This window comes from Oncorhynchus keta, chromosome 34 (genome assembly GCF_023373465.1).
Source record: "Oncorhynchus keta strain PuntledgeMale-10-30-2019 chromosome 34, Oket_V2, whole genome shotgun sequence".
NCBI classification, from domain to species: Eukaryota; Metazoa; Chordata; class Actinopteri; order Salmoniformes; family Salmonidae; genus Oncorhynchus; species Oncorhynchus keta.
In genome coordinates this window covers 21,249,311-21,271,608 of record NC_068454.1, presented here as the reverse complement: position 1 = coordinate 21,271,608, position 22,298 = coordinate 21,249,311, and the positions used below count along the sequence as shown (strand labels likewise).

Sequence of the window (22,298 nt, the reverse complement as noted above, 5' to 3'; positions counted from 1 at the left end):
CAGATGCAGAGATGGAAGAGAAAGCGAGACATCCCACATGCAATTTGTTTCTGGTTCATATACAATGAACTAAGCAGAACAGACTCAACTGCTAATGCATTGGTGCCTATGGGAGAGCCACTCCCATAAGCAGACCAAAACAGACTTTTTTTCATGGTAAACGACCTGGATGGGACATCTTCATTTAACCAACATCTTTGTCAGATGTATACAATGACTTGTTGCTCATCCTTTCAAACTCCAGAGACTCCTACACTGTACTTCTTTAGTGTCAAATGTGGCACTACAGTGTCTTGAATTTATTTTTTATATATTTTAAAATTATAAATCTCATGTTTCAAATAATAAATATCTAAAGAAATTTGAGTTCAATTCTACGGGGAAACAAATAGCAAACAAACACCATAACATTTTTGTATCAAATCAAACTGAATGAAAGATAAGAGGCATAAAGTCATCTAAAATATATTTTACAGTAGTTCTCACAGAAATAAGAATAAATAAAAAGGGCATCTCAATTCAAGTCAATGATGGCATGGGTGGACTGGCAGCCATTTTGAGTGTACCCATGCCAGGAAGTAAAATCAGGAAGGTTCCCTTCAATCTGTGCTGTGATTTGTTGAGTCAATTCAATTGACATTATAAAAACACACTCCATTGCATGAGCCACATCAGTTAGCATCATTTTAATGAACATTCTACATTACCACAGCACTCCAGAATCAGTTGATGGAACATTCCAAAATACCATGGAAATGATTGTATCTTAACACCAGGCAGCCATTGCGAGTGTACCCATGAGTTTACCAGTCAATTGCCAGGGTTATTGCTTCCAAGTCCATTCTATTCATTCTTATTTCTATGAGTTGTATGTCATTGTGTCTCCAGGGTTCTAAATCAAATCACACTGTTGTTCTCAGAGGATTAGGAACTGGAATACCAAATGGCCATGTTACATCACTCTATCAACCAATCAACCACACTCCTCTCACTGCTGCATTCACAACCGTATTCCACCTCACCATCCAGAACAGTTATTACAATCAAACCAGAAGGGATCAATCATTTAACCCTCATATCTGCTTTGACTGAGGGATCTCTGTTAAACATTGATCTAAAGGCAGACCAGTTTCACAATTCACTAAACTTCAGTCACTGTATCAGAGACACAATATCGGGCCTCTCTCACTCATACATGGGTTAACACTGGGCCTGCAGCCATTGAGAGTTAGGAATTGGTTAAACGGCATGATCTATATCATGTCAACATATCTCAGCTGAGTGATAACCATATTTTGCTGGTTATATCATATGGAAGCTGCTTGTATTGAAATGTCCAGTTATTTCCCCACAAGAATTCAGGCAGCCACATTGGATTCAACTATTAAAGTTGAGTTGTATTAGATTGATGTCAGATTCAGTTCATTATGATTCATGTGACAGGTATTGTTTTGTTGTCCCAAATTCCAGTTTAGTTCGAAGTTAGCTCCGTTTTGTTGCTTCGTCATAGTCATCTGGCTGGTTCTGGCGCCCCCTGCTGTCAAGTCAGTTTAGAGAACTGGATGAGGTTCCTGTTGATCTCAGCCACGTTTCTGCACCCTGGGGGAGGAAAGAACAAAACATTAGTGTTGCATTGTTATGAGGTTGATGTCATGATAGCTAAGGGTTTTTAATCTGACTGGAAAAAATATAATTACAGATGTAGAATCTTAATTTGTTGCTAAGAATTTTCTTGCACAGCAGGAAATGCAAATGTGTAGTTTGAGGTTTATAAAGTCTAAAGATTGTCATTTCCACTTCGAAAATGTATCAACCCTTACAACAATGTCCATTAATTATAATCCACATAATAATTCACATTTCCTATTGCTGTAGAATTATTTTCCTGTTGTAGCAAACTGGCTCAAATTAATATCCTTCATTTATATGTAAGACGTTTTGTTCCTCACTCACCAGACAGAGCCATTGACAGACGGAACTCATCGTTGAGGATTTGTAGTACCTCCCTCACCCCGTCCTCGCCCTAAGTAAACAAACGCAGGCAGCAAGACAGTCGTTACTCTCAGTATCTTAACTTAATCGGTCGATGACACACAACGTTAATAGTTACTTTATAGGCAAGGCCCCACACGGCTGGCCTCCCGATGAACACACACTTGGCTCCCAGAGCTACGGCCTTCAGCACGTCACTACCGGTGCGAATTCCCCCATCCAGATACACCTCGATACGCCCTTGAACCGTATCCACAATCTCAGATAGGGCATCTATCTGTGTGGTAGATAGAGAGAGCAGAGGGAGGTCGAGAAGAAAAGCCTACTTAGCCATGACATAAAGGACAGTAAATTTAAGGACTCCTACTGTACAGTAGGAGTCCTCAAATGAACTGCCCTTTAATATCACCATTTCATTAACTAAATATTGTTTGGCTTGCTGATTGTAGAGTGAAATAGAAGGGACATGAGGACGAGGTGGTGTAATTTGTCCCCATTCTTACTGTGGCGGGCCCCCCGTCCAGCTGGCGTCCTCCGTGGTTGGACACGATGATGCCCTGGACGCCGTGCTCCACGGCCAGCTCAGCATCCTCCTTGGTCAGGATGCCCTTGATGATGATGGGAAGGCGGGTGAGAGACTGCAGCCAGTATACATCCTTCCAGCTGATGGAAGGGTCCAGGGTGTTGGAAGGGATACCATACTCTTCAGAACTCGCAGCCTCCTACAGACATAAAATGCAGTACACAAACATATACAGTAACATATACACACAGAAGGAAGACTCAGGGGAAATGCATTCGTTGGATTTATTAAATCATTCAAAAGCAGCTACTGTCTCTACTATGCGCACTATGGGCTAGTTTCCTGGACACAGATTAAGCCTAGTCCTGGACTAAAAAGGACTAAATGTTCAATAGAGATTCTTCATTGAAAGTGCTTCTTAGTCCAAAATTATGATTAATCTTTGTCCGAGAAATGGTCCCAATATGATTTTACGGTAAAATCATTACTGTTAAAAATATTTAATCTAGAAAAGAAAGCAAAAAATATGTTTATTTTACCATTACCTGGATGACCCCGTCAAAGTTTTTGACCTTGAGGTGCGGCGGGAGCTTGAACTGGTTGCGTATATCATTGCGCCGCTTCCCAGTGTAGGGCACGTCGACGGTGAGGACCAAGGCTTTGTAGCCCAGGGCCTCCACACGGTGAACGATCGACTCAGACAGCTTCCTGTCCCGGTACACATAGAGCTGGAACCAGCGGTAGCCGTTAGGTGCTGCAGCCACGATCTCCTCCACAGAGCAGGTGGAGTAGGTGCTGGTGATGTAACAGGTGTTCACTGCCTCCGTACCTGAGGAAAGAGAGAGAGAGCTTTTGAGTTTATCACCCCTAGGATACACTGTGACAAAGCTATTGCTCTGCAGAGCTCAACCTCTACAGCTGTTAAACCCCTCCTAGTCCTCACCCCTGGCAGTGGCCATCTCTCCCTCATGCCAGGCCAGGCAGTGGAAGGCAGTGGGGGCGATGCCCACAGGGAAGCTGATCTCTGTGCCCTGCACAGTGGTCCTGGTGTCACTCACCGACACATCTCGTAGAATCCGTGGTCGCAGACGGATCCTGGGACAGAGACAAATGTATTATTTTGAGTCACATTGTTACCAGATCTTCCTTGCACTCCAGTTTGACGTGTGGTGTTGAGTGGTTTTTGTGACATTGAATTGTATGTCTTGTAGTTTACAGAACAGGGAGAAGCACCTACCGTTTGTAGGCCAGCAGATTGTCGTCCCTGGTGCAGCACTCGTCTGCTCCGGCTGCGTAGTAGTCCCAGGTTGCCTTGGAGAGGTGCTCTTTGGCATACTCCTCAAAATCTGTGAGACATACCATAGCCATCTCAGCACAGCGGATCCCCTCTCTGTGGGATATATGATCACTGTCAGGGACAGCAGATGTAAAGCAATGTCAATTACACTATCAGGTAAGCCTGTTTTAAAAGCAGAACTGGAGAAATAGTTATGGCATTGATGGAGATTTAACACAGTAAAATCACTGTACATTGTTGTGCAATTGAAACATATCATAGCTGCAAACAGCTTCTGGTGCATATTTCACAAGAATACGGAAATTGTGGTGTCACCAGAACCTGGCTTTCAGAGCTTTCGACCCAAATGATTTTGGCTCAACAGAGAGTCTTTTGCGCTGCTGGGATGGAATTAAACTAAGCTACACAGCATTACACACTGCTGTAAGTGATTTCCTCTTCCGAAGAGGAGAGGCGAAAAGGATCGGAGGACCAATATGCGGCGTGGTAAGTGTCCCTGGTTCTTTTAATACGAAAATACATACTAGGCCGAAACACAGAAATACCCAAATCATAGAAAAACAAACAGACTGCCCACCCCAACGCACACCCTGGCCATACTAAATAATGTGCGGACTCCGGCCGCAAAACCTTAACCTATAGGGGAGGGTCTGTCCGCGGTGGCTCTGGTGCGGGACGCGGACCCCACTTAACCGTCGTCTTAGTCCACCTTATTGTCCGCCTCCGTGGCTTTCTAACCATGGCAACCCTTCTCAATGACCCAGAGTGATCTTGAAACATGAATACAAAATACATTTCTTACTTCCCATTCTCTTTGCTGATGAGACCAATTTGATTTTATCACACAAGAATTTTGATTCACTAATTAATGAAACCAACTCAGGCATGACCAAATTTCTGAATGGTTTCAGATAAACAAATGATCTTGAAATGTTTAAAAAAAAAATCTAACTTTATTGTATTCACTAGTAAGAACAAGAAATATTGTAAAAAAATAAAAAGCCAGAATCCCAATTGGTGGGACTGATATGGATCAAGTCACATCCACTAGATTACTCATAGTTCTTATTGATGAACAGTTGTCCTGGAAAGATCATTTTCAGTTAGTCTGCAGCAAAGTGATGAAATCTGTTTGGTGTCATCAGGAAGATTAGTGGTTTGGTTGATCAGTCTTGCTTCCTTACTCTTTACTATAGCTTAATTTACCCATATCTCATTTACTGTTATATTGTCTGGGCCAGTAAATATTTCTCCTACATACAAAAATTACTCATCATACAAAATACATTTGCAAGACTATCCACCTCTAATTACCTGGCTCTATCTGCACCTTTGTTTAAGAAACTTGAAATATTGTCTATATATGACATCAATGTACGCCAATTGTGCATTTTCATCTACAAATACTCATGCCTCAACAACAGTTCACCTAAACCCTTCCATGGATTCTTCCAGGTTAATTTTGAAATCCATCTATATAACGCAAGACGCTGCGATAACCTTCACCTTCCCATCTGTCGCACCTCACATAGTCAATTCTCTATCAGATACAGTGGTACCATACTCTGGGATTCTTATCTTCACATTGCCAAAATTCCCTCAATAACGAAGACTGGGGGTCAGCCTGATGAACCAAACTACTCAGTAATCTCCTCCATATAGCCCAACTCTCACACACTCACACACCCCCCACACACTCACACACCCCCCACACACTCACACACCCCACACACATTTCAAAAAAACATATGCTGTTTATTATTTTTTGTGATTGCTGATTGGTTTATTTGTACATTTATGATTGGTGGGTTTTGTTATCTGTTTTATCTTTGTACTTATGTATTGTATATTGTTTTGTGGTTTTTATATAATCCTTTGGGCTTCCAAACCCACCTGCACACCGTTTTTTATTTATTTGTTTTAAACCACTGGTCTATCTTTGTCTTTGCCATCTATTGCTATTTTAACTTTTGGCATCCTCCATAAATTGCATCCGTGAATCTGTGATTGAAAGAATAAGATGAAACTCTGGTCATATTGATAACTATTGAAAGATATGTGTTTTTCTACATTGTAAAAGACATGGTGCAACCTTTGGTAGGTAGGCTGCAGTAAAGCATGTTATACTTTAGTAGACACTTTTACCCAGAGCAACTTATAATAGTGAGTGCATACATCTTTGTACTGGTCCCTGTGGGAATTGAACCCACACCCCTGGCGTTGCAAGCACCATGCTCTACTAACTGAGCAACATGGGACCAAGCAAGCCCATGCTCATGGTTCTTACAGGGGAAGTTAAATTATAGACTACAATGACTTTGCTCATGATCATGCACGCCGCAAATGACATGTTCAGTAATTACAGTGCTTTCAGAAAGTATTCACACCCCTTGACTTTTTCTACATTTTGTTGTGTTACAACAGCCAGCTTTAAAATAGATTAAATTTAGATTTTTTTTGGTCACTGGCTTACACGCAATATCCCACATTGTCAAAGTGGAATTATGTTTTTCAAAAAGTTTACAAATCAATAAAAAATGAAAAGCTGAAATGTATTGAGTCAGTAAGTATTCAAACCTATTGTTATGGGAAATCTAATTAAGTTCAGGAGTAAAAATGTGCTTAACAAGTCACATAATAAGTTGCATGGACTCACTCAGTGTGCAGTAATAGTGTTTAACATGATTTTTGAATGACTACCTCATATCTGTACCCTTCACATACAATTATATGTAAGGTCCCTCAGTCAAGCAGTGAATTTCAAACACATATTCATCCACAACGACCGGAGGGGTTTTCCAATGCCTCGCAAAGAAGGGCATGTATTGGTAGATGGGTTAAAAAAAGCAGACATTGAAAATTCCTTTGAGCATGGTGAAGTTATTCATTCCACTTTGGATGGAATATCAATAGATCCAGTCGCTACAAAGATACAGGCGTCCTTCCTAACTCAGTTGCTGGAGAGGAAGAAAACCGATCAGCGATTTTACCATGAGGCCAATGTAGACTTTAAAACAGTTACAGAGTTTAGTGGCTGTGATAGGAGAAAACTGAGGATGGATCAACAACATTTGAGTTACTCTACAATACTAATCTAAATGACAGAGTGAAAAGAAGGAAGCCTGTACATAATACAAATATTCCCAAACATGCATCCTGTTTGCAACAAGGCACTAAAGTAATGCTGCAAAAAATGTGGCAAAGCAATTAATTTTTGTCCTGAATACAAAGTGTTATGTTTGGGGAACACTCCATATTTTCAAGCATAATGGTGGCTTCATCATGTTATGGGTATGCTTGTAATTGTTAAGGACTGGGGAGTTTTTCAGGATAAAAAGAAACAGAAGGGAGCTAAGCACAGAGGAAAACCTGATTCAGTCTGCTTTCCACCAGAGACTGGCAGATTAATTCACCTTTCAGCAGGACAATACCCTAAAACACTTGGCAAAATCTACATTTCAGTTGCATACCAAGAAGACAGTGAATGTTCCTGAGTGGCCGAGTTACAGTTTTGACTTAAATCTGATTGAAAATCTATGGCAAAACTTGAAAATGGTTGTCTAGCCATGATCAACAACCAATTTAAAGAAATCTGAAAATAATAATGGGCAAATATTGTACAATCCAGGTGTGCAAAGCTCTTAGACTTACCCAGAAAGGCTCACAGCTGTAATCAGTGATTCTAACATGTTTTGACTCAGGAGTGTGAATATTTATGGAAATGAGATATTTCTGTATTCTATTTTAAATACATTTGCAAAAATGTCTAAAAACATGTTTTCACTTTGTCATTATGGGCTATTGTGTTTTTTTTTTTTTTTAAATAAATGTTTAATTCAGGCTGTAACACAACAAATAGAATAAGTCAAGGGGTATGACTACTTTCTGAAGGCACGATATACTGTAAGTGTCACGTTCTGACCATAGTTCTGTTATTTTATTCTTTGTTTTAGTATGGTCAGGGCGTGAGTTGGGGTGGGCAGTCTGTTTGTTTTTCTATGTTGGTTTTATGTTCGGCCTAGTATGGTTCTCAATCAGAGGCAGGTGTCGTTAGTTGTCTCTGATTGAGAATCATACTTAGGTAGCCTGGGTTTTACTTTTGGTTTGTGGGTGTTTGTTTTCCGTGTGAGTGTTTGGTCCACACGGTACTGTTTCGGTTTTGTATATTTCACGTTTATTGTTTTGTATTTCAGTGTATTTCAGTGTTCAGTTCGTTTCATTAAAGATTACATCATGAACACGCTGAGCTTTGGTCCGATCCTTACTCCTTCTCAGACGAAGAGGAGGAAATCCGTTACAGAAACACCCACCACAAGAGGACCAAGCAGCATGGTAACGGGCAGCAGCAGCGGCCGAAAACACAAGACTCCTGGACTTGGGAGGAGATTTTGGACGGCAAGGGACCCTGGGCACAGCCAGGGGAATATCGCCGCCCCAAAGCAGAGCTGGAGGCAGTGAAGGCAGAGAGGCGCTGGTATGAGGAGGCAGCACGGCGACGCCGTTGGAAGCCCAGAGTCAGCTCCAAAAATGTATTGGGAGGGGGCACACGGGGAGTGTGGCGAAGCCAGGTAGGAGACCTGCGACAACTTCCCGTGCTTACCGGAGAGCGAGAGGGACCGGGCAGGCACCATGTTATGCGGTGGAGCGCACGGTGTCCCCGGTGCGTGTGCATAGCCCGGTGCGGTACATTCCAGCTCCTCGTATCGGCCGGGCTAGAGTGGGCATCGAGCCAGGTGCCATGAAGCCGGCTCTACGCATCTGGTCTCCAGTGCGTCTCCTCGGGCTGGCGTACATGGCACCAGCCTTACGCATGATGTCCCCGGTTCGGCCAGGACAGCCCAGTGCGGGCTATTCCACCTCGCCGGCCTGGCTACGGGGAGCATTCAACCAGGTAAGGTTGGGCAGGCTCGGTGCTCAAGAGCTCCAGTGCGCCTGCACGGTCCGGTCTATCCGTTGCCACCTCTACGCACCAGCCCTCCAGTGGCAGCCCCCCACACCAGGCTGTCTTTCCGTCTTCTCCCTACAGGTGCTCCCGCCTGACCGGCGCTGCCGGAGTCTCCCGCCTGACCGGCGCTGCCAGAGTCTCCCGTCTGTCCTGAGCCGCCAGAGTCTCCCGTCTGTCCTGAGCCGCCAGAGTCTCCCGTCTGTCCTGAGCCGCCAGAGTCTCCCGTCTGTCCTGAGCCGCCAGAGTCTCCCGTCTGTCCTGAGCCGCCAGAGTCTCCCGTCTGTCCTGAGCCGCCAGAGTCTCCCGTCTGTCCTGAGCCGCCAGAGTCTCCCGTCTGTCCTGAGCCGCCAGAGTCTCCCGTCTGTCCTGAGCCGCCAGAGTCTCCCGTCTGTCCTGAGCCGCCAGAGTCTCCCGTCTGTCCTGAGCCGCCAGAGTCTCCCGTCTGTCCTGAGCCGCCAGAGTCTCCCGTCTGTCCTGAGCCGCCAGAGTCTCCCGTCTGTCCTGAGCCGCCAGAGTCTCCCGTCTGTCCTGAGCCGCCAGAGTCTCCCGTCTGTCCTGAGCCGCCAGAGTCTCCCGTCTGTCCTGAGCCGCCAGAGTCTCCCGTCTGTCCTGAGCCGCCAGAGTCTCCCGTCTGTCCTGAGCCGCCAGAGTCTCCCGTCTGTCCTGAGCCGCCAGAGTCTCCCGTCTGTCCTGAGCCGCCAGAGTCTCCCGTCTGTCCTGAGCCGCCAGAGTCTCCCGTCTGTCCTGAGCCGCCAGAGTCTCCCGTCTGTCCTGAGCTGCCAGCCAGCCAGGAGCCGCCAGCGAGCCAGGAGCCGCCAGCCAGCCAGGAGCCGCCAGCCAGCCAGGAGCCACCAGCCAGCCAGGAGCCGCCAGGAGCCGCCAGCCAGCCAGGAGCCACCAGCCAGCCAGGAGCCGCCAGAGTCTTCAGTCAGCCAGGCGATGCCGGAATCGCCCTTCACTCCGGAGCTGCCGGAGTCTCCCGCCTGTCCGGCGCTGCCGGAGTCTCCCGCCTGTCCGGCACTGCCGGAGTCTACCGTCCATTCGGGACTCGTGGCGAGGGTCCCCAGGCCGAGGTCGGCAGCGAGGAAGAGGCCACAGGGGCGGTTGAGGAGGCGGACAAAAACTATGGTAAAGTGGGGTCCACGTCCCGCGCCAGAGCCGCCACCGCGGACAGACGCCCACCCAGATCCTCCCCTATAGGTTCTGTCACGTTCTGACTATAGTTCTGTTATTTTATTCTTTGTTTTAGTATGGTCAGGGCGTGAGTTGGGGTGGGCAGTCTATGTTTGTTTCTCTATGTTGGTTTTATGTTTGGCCTAGTATGGTTCTCAATCAGAGGCAGGTGTCGTTAGTTGTCTCTGATTGAGAATCATACTTAGATAGCCTGGGTTTCACTTTTGGTTTGTGGGTGTTTGCTTTCCGTGTGAGTGTTTGGTCCACACGGTACTGTTTCGGTTTTGTATATTTCACGTTTATTGTTTTGTATTTCAGTGTTCATTTCATTAAAGATTATATCATGAACACTTACCACGCTGCGCTTTGGTCCGATCCTTACTCCTCCTCTAACGAAGAGGAGGAAATCCGTTACAGTAAGTTCCTGGAATTTTCTTTCAAGGGTGCCATTTCACCCTTTACACACTTGTCATTTCTAGCTGTTACACCAATCAAAGCAGGGGAGTGAATAGTGAAGCAAAACTTTAGTCAAAACCTTTCATCTTGGGGTGACGGCGGGATCATTACACCCAATTATACCATTTATAAAATGTTCATATATATATATATATATATATTTACACTGAACAAAAATATAAACGCAACATTTAAAGTGTTGGTCCCATGTTTCATGAGCTGAAATAAAAGATCCACGAAATGTTCCATACACAAGCTTTTTCTCAAAAATGTTGTGCACAAATTTGTTTACATCCCTGTTAGTGAGCATTTCTCCTTTGCCAAGATAATCCATCCACCTGACAGGTGTGGCATATCAAGAAACAGCATGATCATTACCTTGTGCTGGGGACAGTGTAAGGCCACACTGAAATGTTCAGTTTTGTCACACAACACAATGCCACAGATGCCTCAAGTTTTGAGGGTGTGTGCAATTGGCATGCTGACTGCAGGAATGTCCCCCAGAGCTGTTGCCAGCTAATTGAATGTTAGTTTCCCTAACATAAGCGGCCTCCATCTTCGTTTGAGAGAATTTGACCCTATGTACAACCGGCCTCACATCCACAGACCACTTGTATGGCATTATGTGGGCGAGTGGTTTGCTGATGTCAACGTTGCAAACAGAGTGCCCCATGGTGGCGGTGGGATTATGGTATGGGCAGGCATAAACTACAGACAACAAACAAGATTGCATTTTATTGATAGCAATTTGAATGCACAGAGATACCGTGACGAGATCCTGAGGCCCATTGTCATTCCATTCATTCACCGCCATCACCTCATGTTTCAGCATGATAATGCACAGTCCCATGTCGCAAGGATCTGTACACAATTCCTGGAAGCTGAAAATGTCCCAGTTCTTCTATGGCCTACTTACAAATGTCACCCACTGAGCATGTTTGGGATGTTCTGGATCAGACTATTCTCAATTTAATCTTGTCTTTACTAATATGTAAAATGAGTTTTGATTTAGAATGGCCCCTTATCAAATGGGCAGAGGAAGAATCCATGTCATCTGTATGCACTGGAATAGAGAATGAAGGCCGCGCGCTTTTCTACCGTCTGGTTTTCAATGATGCCTGGTAGGCTACTTCGGTTTTATAGCAGATCATGTGCTTAATATGAGCAAGCTGACAAATAAATATGAGAACTTATTTAAATCCAAGCATCAACTACTGTGTGAGGAGCATGCTCTGCGCGACAGGTTATATTCCGCCCAAACTGTATACCATGGCCTCTCCAACCCTGTTCCTGCATCTACCCAGTGCTTAATTTGGGAAACCAAGTCAAATCTGTTTTGTTGTGTTAGTCTTGAAAACAACATTCACAATTTCCATGTTTTACACTCAGTTTCAACCTGCTGTTGGACTTCTTTCTTCAAATTGGTCATCACAGTGGGGTGAGTTTTAAAAGTGTGATACTGTTTTGAAGACAAGTTATTGATGTGACTTTTGCTAGCATTTGCATTGACATCAGAGTGGTTTGAGGGACAATAGAGTGCTGAGTACCAGGCCATCAGGACCTGATGGTAGTTAGCAGGTTGGGTACGTTCTACCAATACATGTCCAGATTCCAAGCAAGAGATTACTGTGACTCAATGGTCACATGGAATTTTACTGCGGTCTCATGACTGTGGTGTTGACTCATGACTGTGGTGTTGACTCATGACTGTGGTGATGACTCATGACTGTGGTGTTGCGGTAATACTGTGACTAGAACAGCCCTAGTGCAAAAACACAAGTTTGCACCCACTATTTTAATTTGCTCCATGGCTCAGGCAGCCAAGTGGACACAAGGCTGTTTGACTCATCTCAGTCATGAAGAGGAAGAACTTTGCAGCTGTTTCTGACTAATAAACAACGCCATGCTGTTGGATGGTAACATTCAAATGAAACTAAATGTTGGCTGAAAAGAATTTGGATGTAATAGCATAAGAAAAAACACTGCAATCACATGGATTTGCAGGAAGTGGGCAGGTCAGATTTGTCACTTAAAGTGAAATAATATCATACTTTGTCTAAAACGATGACTGATTGATTTAAATCGTTGTGCAACAGCATGGGTAAGTTCTGGCCATCCTCTTTCAGTGAGAAAAAGTGGATTTAGACAGGTCTGGCAGTATACATTTTTTAAAAATAAATGTACTCATCTAGTCATTGTCATTTCATGAAATATCAGTTTGTGAAAAAAAAGCAAAAAAACTCACATCAATAGAGGTGCTCATGTGAGCAAAACAGCTGAAATGCAACACACACAGCAACGTGTCAAATGACATTATGAAGGGTCTACTAATATCATTCTGATACAACTAATCACTCTAGTCCTCAGTGACATAGACACATACAAATCCATTTGGAAATGTCTGGTTAACAGAGCAATGCAGCTCAGAGTTAGATCTATTCCAATTGTGTGATTGTGTGCTTTTGTGTGAGTTAAATAAAACTATCATAGAGATTAACACTGGCAGTGAGTGTGACCCCTCTGTGACCTTTGGAGTTATTGTGCTTACAGAGGCTGGAATTGTGCTGATGGCACAGCAAGCCATAGAGAAGGGAGGGTAGTTGCACATTACATACTACAGCACAGATGGGGACATACATACTAGGCCTACACATAAAACACACAGAATGTGGCAAGTCGCAGCATGGTCAGTAACACACAGCACTACAGTACATGTATAGCAGGGTGGTCAGTGACCTAGACCTAGAGTACATTGCACACAATAACTTGAACGACTACTGTAGTCTACATACCAAATTATCACAGGGTTGTTAGTGACTCCTCAACTGACATAGGTTTATCTTTGAGTTTGCCTGACAGAGATTTTTATTGTGCAATTTTATCTGAGTTTACTGTATGTGACTGTATCTGACAGTCGCTGAGTTCACCTGCTGACCTGAGTAGCCACTCACCGATTACAGCTGGTGCTCATTGTCTCTGAATGAACTTCAATACTCCTGGCAGAGTCATAACCTGGAAGAAAATTAAGATACAAATTATTTGTCCCCAGATTGAAAAGCAAAAAATATATAGTCAACCTCCAATAAAACAATGTCAAAAAACACAAATCATAAAAAGTCAATGATGCTTTTTGTTGTGCGGTGTGTATAACTGTTGACTGTACATCTCCTATGCTGTGATTTACAACAATGTGATCTATGAACACCTGAGGGCAGTGCAATACAGAATAAAGGGATGATAAACAGAGCTGCTCAATCTCTACCTGTATAATATGCCAGGCTGTCACACATTCAACGAGAGAACATGACATGTCAAATACCTACTGTTCAGCCATTCAAATGAACATGACTGTTGACATAGAGTATTATCTCAAGTGGCCTACTGTAAAATGATTTATGTTGAATTTTGAGGCCTTCATTAAAAACCCTTAGATGAGGTGATATCAAAAAACGTTACATTAGTTGTTTAAACAATGATCATACTATTTCCCATCAATTATGTCTTCTATAGAATTTGCAAGATAGACTTGCAGGTAAGGTTCAGATCCGATCAGTTCTAAAGTAATGATTCTCCACAAATATCAGTCAAGTTCGATGAACATGATGTTAAATGAATGTTAACCTGTGTCCTATAGATTGTGAATGATAAATGACCTCCCTCTCTACACCTGTCAATGTTGGTCATTTAGGTGCTCTCAATGGGAGTTCAAAGCACATTGTTATGGTACATTTCTAGAAGAGCAGCTGTGTGTATTATAATAAACGTCTATGGAAGATAGCATACATATAACAGAAAATAAAATGACCTTTTGAAAAAAAAATCAAGGTTTGGTTTACTGTAGATCACATCACATGTAAATGATTATGACTTCAGATGTTTTGATATTTATCAAAGAAAGCAGCTACATATCAGTTTCCAAAGATACAGGAAGTGATGGTGTTACTGAGCAATGCACATCTTGTACTTTTTGTTTACAGGGTCTTCTTCTCTCTCCCTCTCTCTACTATGTTAATAGATGTAGTCCTACAGTAGATGATGTAAAAAGGCCCCGGGGGAAACCACACAGGAGAAATATGTGAGGTGTCTTACCTTGTCCTTTAACCTGTCCTAGTTTGCTCTCCAAGCCTGTCACCTTTCATATGACACAAGTGTGCAGGGAAGGACAGTGTCAGGGGCAGGGCTACTCTAGCTCCACTCCCCCCACTCATTCACACACACTGGCTCAATACTAACCTCCCCTGTCAGCAGTATGGGGCCCCTGTTCTCTCTTTGTACATGCCTAATAAAGGGGGGCAGATAGGATAGCATAGCAACCCTTCTCTTCAATTGTATTGATGGGTGTATGGATGGATGGGTGGGTGACTGAGTGAGTGAGAGTGAGTGGGTGAGTGAGTGGCCGACAGTCATATTACTTACGAGATAGTGTGCGTGTACATTCATGTGTATCCTGTCCTCCTGGTTACAGTTGAATGACTACCGCTTTTTGGATTCTTGATTCATTATTGTCTTAATCTTTTCATGTGCACAGTACCCTGTTGACTGTAAATCATTACTGTCAAAGTCCTCTGCAAAGGTCCTACAAAGGAGGCTGTATACCCACACGACACATCTTTTCACTACATAGAAAGGAGGATGGAGTAGAGAGAGAGAGCGAGAGAGAAACAGAGTGATTGACACAGAGAGAGAGAGTGAGAAAATAAGAGTGGATTCAATAAATGTCACAGCGTCTGAACTTGCCACGAACGTAACAAAATTCCCTGAAATGTTGTTCAAGCATTCTAAAACAGCAGTGGGAGTAGTGGTGCTAAATTAGATTTTGTCTCTCTATTTCATTACTACCTTGGAATTCGGTTCATTCTTAGTCAATTTTACCGCTGCAGTAACAGAGCCAGCTCTCTTAAAACAGCTCTTTGCTGAGTGTTTTATTTTGATTAAATTTGAAGACTGTGAAGGTGTAGGCCAGGGGCTGGGGGTGGAGACGGGTTGGGACTCTAAAGCGTTGGCCAAGTCTCACACGTTGGCGTCCCCTCTGAGTGAGGGCCATGGGGAGGTGGCACTGTTACCTGCTCTAAGTGAAGTGTAAATTGTGTTATTCCACAGCTGGCTCTGATGCCTATCACTGCTTCTATCTCGCTCCCAACTCCTCAGACGCTTTAGGAGAGAAGGGGAGAAAACCTCTTCCACATGTTGTCTCTCCCTCAGGCTTTTGCTCGGCTAGCCCAGAACATGTTTGTTGAATTGTTAAGGTGTTCTCCTGCTCTGGGAAGCATCCTCAACTCTTTCTATACCTCTGTCTAAGTTGCCCTCTTTTTCTCAGTTTGAGAAAAACATTAATGACTTTGTAGGTTTGTAGTCTCAGGTGTTTGGGTCTCATTGTTTCATTCCACCTTGCATCGAGGCCATAAGGCTGGCTGTTGATTACAGTTCTTAGATCAGGGAAAAGCAGTATGTGACCAGGGACTAGGGGTCAAATGTGTGGCAGATTTCCCACCCAACAGATTGCGTTGTGAACTGGACATGCAGTTGACTAAATAGTGAGGGTAAAAATAGGGAACGAAAGACGGTCAGATTTTAGGCCAATAAAAGTTCTTAAACGTTTTACTCTGATAAAAAAGAAAATAAATTGGAGACCTGTTCTAAGAATGCAGCAATCAAAATAAACACATTATACAGAAATCCACAATGCAGTGACAGCAGGTGTAAGCCCCATCTGTTACACAGGCACAGATATACAGTAGTTGTTTCTCTGCTTCTCTACTGTACAGTGAACAGTAGAGTGAAAAAGCCCTAAAGTGAACACATGAGTTGCTGTAAATGTCATGTACTGGATGAATGATGGATGTCTCCAGTGTTTAATGCCTGGGAGAGACAGGGAGCATAACTCACAGTTTAACTGACAGTGAGCCGTCGTGATTCATCTATACTCTGTATTCTCACTCCTCTCATCTACAGTATCTGCATGGGAGACTTTCCAGCCAGCACATTTGGTTCCTTGGAAGCTGTAGGAATGTAGGTTTTTGGTTTTGGTTCCGGGAACGAAGCCATACGTTTCCTGACTGGTAAAACTGATAGTTTTAACGTTCTGAGAACAGAAGTGAAAATTGAACATTAATCTATTGCTTGCAGGAAGGTTCTGAGAATGTTTTACTATGGTTCCTGAAAGTTTTCCAGGGAGGTTTTGTTAACACTATTTGGAGTAAAAAAATAAAAAAACCTTTCACTGAATGTTTCAATTGGACTTTTCATAACACTGCTAGCTTATTTTGGGTATACTTTATTGAACTCCAAGGACACATGACAATTCACATGAAATAGGACACATTCAATTAATTTCCTTAGGCATTAATTATGTAAACTAGGGCTGACCCCAATTAGTCGACTGGTCAATTGTTTGGTTGTTAGTGTCACGCCCTGGTCAAAGTATTTTGTGTTTATCTTCATGTATTGGGTCAGCCCAGGGTGTGGCATGGGTTTTTGTATGTGGTGTGTATATATTGGGATTGTAGCTAGTGGGGTGATCTAGCAAAGTCTATGGCTGTCTGGAGTGGTTCTCAATCAGAGGCAGGTGTTTATCGTTGTCTCTGATTGGGAACCATATTTAGGCAGCCATATTCTTTGAGTTTGTCGTGGGTGATTGTCCTTAGTGTCTTTGTTCCTGTCGCTGTGTTAGTTGACACAAATATAGGCTGTTTCGGTTTTCGTTATTTATGTTCTTTGTTTTGTAGTATTTGTGTTTATTCGTGTTTACGTTGTTCATTAAACATGGATCGTAATCTACACGCTGCATTTTGGTCCGACTCTCCTTCACACCTAGAAAACCGTTACAGTTAGGCTGTTCGATTGTTTTAGTCGAGCAGTAATACATATACAATATATATTCGCACCCATCTCAGTGAACTAATCCATTGTGGAGGCCTAGACTAAAAGCCAATTTATGCTTGATCCGAAAATGTGGTCGGAGGCTCCATATGGAGGATGTGATGCGATTGCAGAGCCTCCAGAGGCATGCAGAAGCCAAATCAAGTTCCATACGGCTTCGTAATGCACCTCCAAATTTTGTAACAATCTGGAGGGAGCTGTATAGCTCCGAATTTACATGATTGGTTGACGGAAGAAAACACAAACTCACTTCTTTGACAACAGCTCAGCACTGTTTCCACGAAGTGCAAGAAGTATGAATGCCCTGACTTCTGCTGAGGCCGTATCACCGTAAATGCAGACGATGCATCCAGATGCACAGTGCTGTCAGTAGAGGATGCCTGGTCATTCTTTAAAAGTGCCTTCCTCACCATCTTAAATAAGCATTCCCCTTTCAAAAAATGTAGAACCAGGAACAGATATAGCCTTTAGTTCTCTCCTGGCCTGACTTTCCCTTGACCAGCACAAAAACATCCTGTGGCGTTCTGCATTAGCATTGAATAGCCCACATGATATGCAACTTTTCAGGGAAGTTAGGAACCAATATACACAGGCAGTTAGGAAAGCTAAGGCTAGCTTTTTCAAGGAGAAATTTGCATCCTGTAGCACAAACTCCAAAAAGTTCTGGGACACTGTAAAGTCCATGGGGAATAAGAGCACCTCCTCCTAGCTGCCCACTGCACTGAGGCTAGGAATAACTGTCACCTCTGATAAATCCACTATAATTAAGAATTTCAATAAGCATTTTTCTACGTCTGGCCATGCTTTCCGGCTGGCCATGCCTACCCCGGTCAACAGCCCTGCACTCCCCAGAGCAACTCGCCCAAGCTTCCCCCATTTCTCCTTCACCCAAATCCAGAAAGTTGATGCTCTGAAAGAGCCGGGCTAGACAATCTGGACCCTCTCTTTTAAAAATTATCTGCTGAAATGGTTGCCACCCCTATTACTAGCCTGTTCAACCTCTCTTTCATATCGTCTGAGATTCCCAAAGATTGGAAAGCTGCCGCGGTCATCCCCCTCTTCAAAGGGGGAGACACTCTAGACCCTAACTGCTACAGACCTACAGTGGGGAGAACAAGTATTTGATACACTGCCGATACAATGTAGAGGTCTGCAATTTTTATCATAGGTACACTTCAACTGTGAGAGACGGAATCTAAAACAAAAATCCAGAAAATCACATTGTATGATTTTTAAGTAATTAATTTGCATTTTATTGCATGACATAAGTATTTGATCACCTACCAACCAGTAAGAATTCCGGTTCTCACAGACCTGTAAGTTTTTCTTTAAGAAGCCCTCCTGTTCTCCACTCATTACCTGTATTAACTGCACCTGTTTGAACTCGTTACCTGCATAAAAGACACCTGTCCACACACTCAATCAAACAGACCAACAGATCCAACCTCAAACCTTAAATATATATTTTTTAGATTCTGTCTCTCACAGTTGAAGTGTACCTATGATGAAAATTAAAGACCTCTACATGCTTTGTAAGTAGGAAAACCTGCAAAATCGGCAGTGTATCAAATACTTGTTCTCCCCACTGTATATCTATTCTACCCTGCCTTTCTAAGGTCTTCGAAAGCCAAGTTAACAAACAGATTTACCGACCATTTCGAATCCCACCGTACCTTCTCCACTATGCAATCTGGTTTCCGAGCTGGTCATGAGTGCACCTCAGCCACGCTCAAGGTCCTAAACGATATCATAACCGCCATCGATAAGAGACATTACTGTGCAGCCGTATTCATCGACCTGGCCAAGGCTTTCGACTCTGTCAATCACCACATTCTTATTGGCAGACTCAACAGCCTTGGTTTCTCAAATGACTGCCTCACCTGGTTCACCAACTACTTCTCTGATAGAGTTCCGTGTGTCAAATCAGAGGGCCTGTTGTCCGGACCTCTGGCAGTCTCAATGGGGGTGCCACAGGGTTCAATTCTCGGGCCGACTCTCTTTTCTGTATACATCAATGATGTCGCTCTTGCTGCTGGTGATTCTCGGATCCACCTCTACGCAGACGACACCATTCTGTATACTTCTGGCCCTTATTTGGAAAACTGTTAACTAACCTCCAGACGAGCTTCAATGCCATACAACTCTCCTTCCGTGGCCTCCAACTGCCCTTAAATGCAAGTAGAGATAAATGCATGCTCTTCAACCAATCACTGCCCACACCTGCCCGCCCATCCAGCATCACTACTCTGGACGGTTCTGACTTAGAATATGTGGACATCTACAAATACCTAGGTGTCTGGTTAGACTGTAAACTCTCCTTCCAGACTCACATTAAGCATCTCCAATCCAAATGTAAATCTAGTATTGGTTTCCTATTTCGCAACAAAGCATCCTTCACTCATGCTGCCAAACATACCCTCATAAAACTGACTATCCTCCAACACTCTACTCAGCAAATTGGATGCAGTCTATCACAGTGCCATCCGTTTTGTCACCAAAGCCCCATATACTACTCACCACTGCGACCTGTATGCTCTCATTGGCTGGCCCTCGCTTCATACTCGTCGCCAAACCCACTGGCTCCAGGTCATCTACAAGTCTCTGCTAGGTAAATCTCCACCTTATCTCAGCTCACTGGTCACCATAGCAGGACCCACCCATAGCACGCGCTCCAGCAGGTATATCTCACTGTTCACCCCCAAAGCCAGTTCCTCTTTTGGCCGCCTTTCCTTCCAGTTCTCTGCTGCCAATGACTGGAACGAACTGCAAAAATCACTGAAGCTGGAGACTCATATCTCCCTCACTAGCTTTAAGCACCAGCTGTCAGAGCAGCTCACAGATCACTGCACCTGTACATAGCCCATCTGTAAACAGCCCATCCAACTACCTCATCCCCATACTGTATTTATTTATTTTTCTCCTTTGAACCCCAGTATCTCTACTTGCACATTCATCTTCGGCACATCTACCATTCCAGTGTTTAATTGCTAAATTGTATTACTTCGCCACCATGGCCTATTTATTGCCTTACCTCCCTTATCTTACCTCATTTGCACTCACTGTGTATAGATTTTTCTTTTTTCTACTGTATTATTGACTGTATGTTTGTTTATTCCATGTGTAACTCTGTCTTGTTGTATGTGTCGAACTGCTGTGCTTTATCTTGGCCAGGTCGCAGTTGTAAAGGAGAACTTGTTCTCAATTTGCTTACCTAGTTAAATAAAGGTGCATTTTTATTAATTTTTTAAATGCACTTCTCTCTCCGGAATGCGCTCTCTCCCGCCAATTTGTGCACATTCATTGTTTCATAACATCATTGTGTGAATTGTTTGCATTTGATTGTTAGTGTCTATCAATTCCCCTTTACATATATCACCAGTAGTACATTTACTGTTAATTCCTATCATTTCTCATCTACAAAGTTTGATACTTCTCAAAGTAATGTGTTTTTCAACTCAAACAGCAAGCAAACAAAGTCTGTTTTTACATCCATTGATAATTGCAATAGTTCCTCAATATATTTGAAAAATCTTTCCAACTCTCTCCTTTTCGATAACCACTCAGCGTGAAAGGGAAAAATGTCATGCTCTGATCCAGTGGAAACGTCATAAAACAGGCCTACCTGATTACTTCTTATCAGTGCCTGACTTGGACTGAAATAGGTTCCGATACAAATTTTGGGAGCTGGTACTGTTTATGTTTAGGAGCAGGAGCTCCACAATACTTCTGAGCTAATATTCTATAAGAGGAACAGGAGCTCAAGCAGTACAAAATTTGAGGTGCTGGTACTCAGCTCTGGTGAACTCCTGCCCAAGTCGAGCACGGCTTCTTATCCCTTACGCAAATAGTCTACAGCTGTGTCTGTCCCGAGCTCACTGGCACAGGAAACTCTGAGGGCCCAGCATATTTTACACAATGTTGTTAGTTCGCTAGGGCAAGCTTCTGGTCGGACCCAAGTTAACAATTGATACAATGTTTCAAGTTTGTTGCAGACAGGCCATAAGTAGACAATGTGATTTATAGGGTATTTATTTTTATCAGGATATTTTCTACCTGCAAATCAAATCAAATCAAATTTATTTATATATCCCTTTGTACATCAGCTGATATCTCAAAGTGCTGTACAGAAACCCAGCCTAAAACCCCAAACAGCAAGCAATGCAGATGTAGAAGCACAGTAGCTAGGAAAAACTCCATAGAAAGGCCAAAACCTAGGAAGAAACCTAGAGAGGAACCAGGCTATGAGGGGGCCAACCCAGACAGGAAGATCACATCAGTGACTCAACCCACTCAAGTGATGCACCCCTCCTAGGGACGGTATGAAAGAGCCCTTGTAAGCCAGTGACTCAGCCCCTCTAATAGGGTTAGAGGCAGAGAATCCCAGTGGAAAGAGGGGAACCGGCCAGGCAGAGACAGCAAGGGCGGTTCGTTGCTCCAGAGCCTTTCCGTTCACCTTCACACTCCTGCAGGCTGCAATGTTTTTATTTGTTGGCTTTATGTAGGCTATTTTTACATAGTTGGCAATGGCAATACAAGTTACTTTTTAGGTTTGTATCATTTTCATTTAGATTTTTATAGAATTTTGATAAACCACATGACAGGAGAGTAATGGCAGAATCTGCGAAAGCCAGCAAGAGCGGGAGGAGAACAGTTCGGTCAGGTGAAGTTTTTTTCTTCTTCTGGTTATCTTGATCTCTGGCGCCCTCTTGAGGCATTTGTCTTATTCATCAAACCGTAAACTTTAAGCATCAGACAAGGTCAATGCATATTGTTGATTTTATTAAAACACATAGGGTGTGTCTATATATGGAAAAATGCACATTTAAAAAAATTGATCCATTGATTGGTTGAAAGAACAGACGACTTTCTGTCGACCAATATATTTTTTTAGTTGAGGACAGCCCTAACGCAAACACATATTTTTTTTATTGTGACTCGATATCAGTGAGAGTCAAACAAATAATATTCTGTTCTCTATCCATGTAATGAGTCCACTGCGCCACCAAGATGAATATCTATTTTTGCCAGCAGCA

General features: G+C 43.3%; 2 protein-coding genes and 1 non-coding gene across 7 annotated transcripts in view; 1 reads left to right on the top strand and 2 right to left on the bottom strand.

Moving 5' to 3' along the window:
• LOC118371541 (tryptophan--tRNA ligase, mitochondrial-like) overlaps window positions 1-22,298 on the top strand; it is a 71,956-nt gene that overhangs the window by 7,984 nt on the left and 41,674 nt on the right. The window lies entirely within an intron of this gene.
• Window positions 396-21,045, bottom strand: LOC118371545 (2-Hydroxyacid oxidase 2-like). Of its 5 annotated transcripts, none has more exons than XM_035757021.2 (9): window positions 20,888-21,045; window positions 13,338-13,398; window positions 3,753-3,923; window positions 3,459-3,610; window positions 3,055-3,344; window positions 2,496-2,714; window positions 2,111-2,269; window positions 1,954-2,023; window positions 396-1,599 (listed from the first exon to the last, which is right to left on the bottom strand). In XM_035757021.2, the coding sequence occupies exons 2-9, from the start codon at window positions 13,355-13,357 to the stop codon at window positions 1,541-1,543; spliced, it is 1,140 nt and encodes a 379-aa protein (XP_035612914.1). In that variant the 5' UTR covers window positions 13,358-13,398; window positions 20,888-21,045; the 3' UTR covers window positions 396-1,540. The 5 variants fall into 5 exon arrangements, with proteins under 5 accessions (XP_035612914.1, XP_035612917.1, XP_035612913.1 ...); XM_035757024.2 differs by having other exon boundaries at window positions 3,753-3,905; XM_035757020.2 differs by lacking the exon at window positions 20,888-21,045 and adding an exon at window positions 14,476-14,596.
• On the bottom strand, window positions 5,998-6,072 carry trnaa-ugc (transfer RNA alanine (anticodon UGC)). The gene has a single exon. It is a non-coding gene; the product is annotated as a tRNA-Ala (tRNA).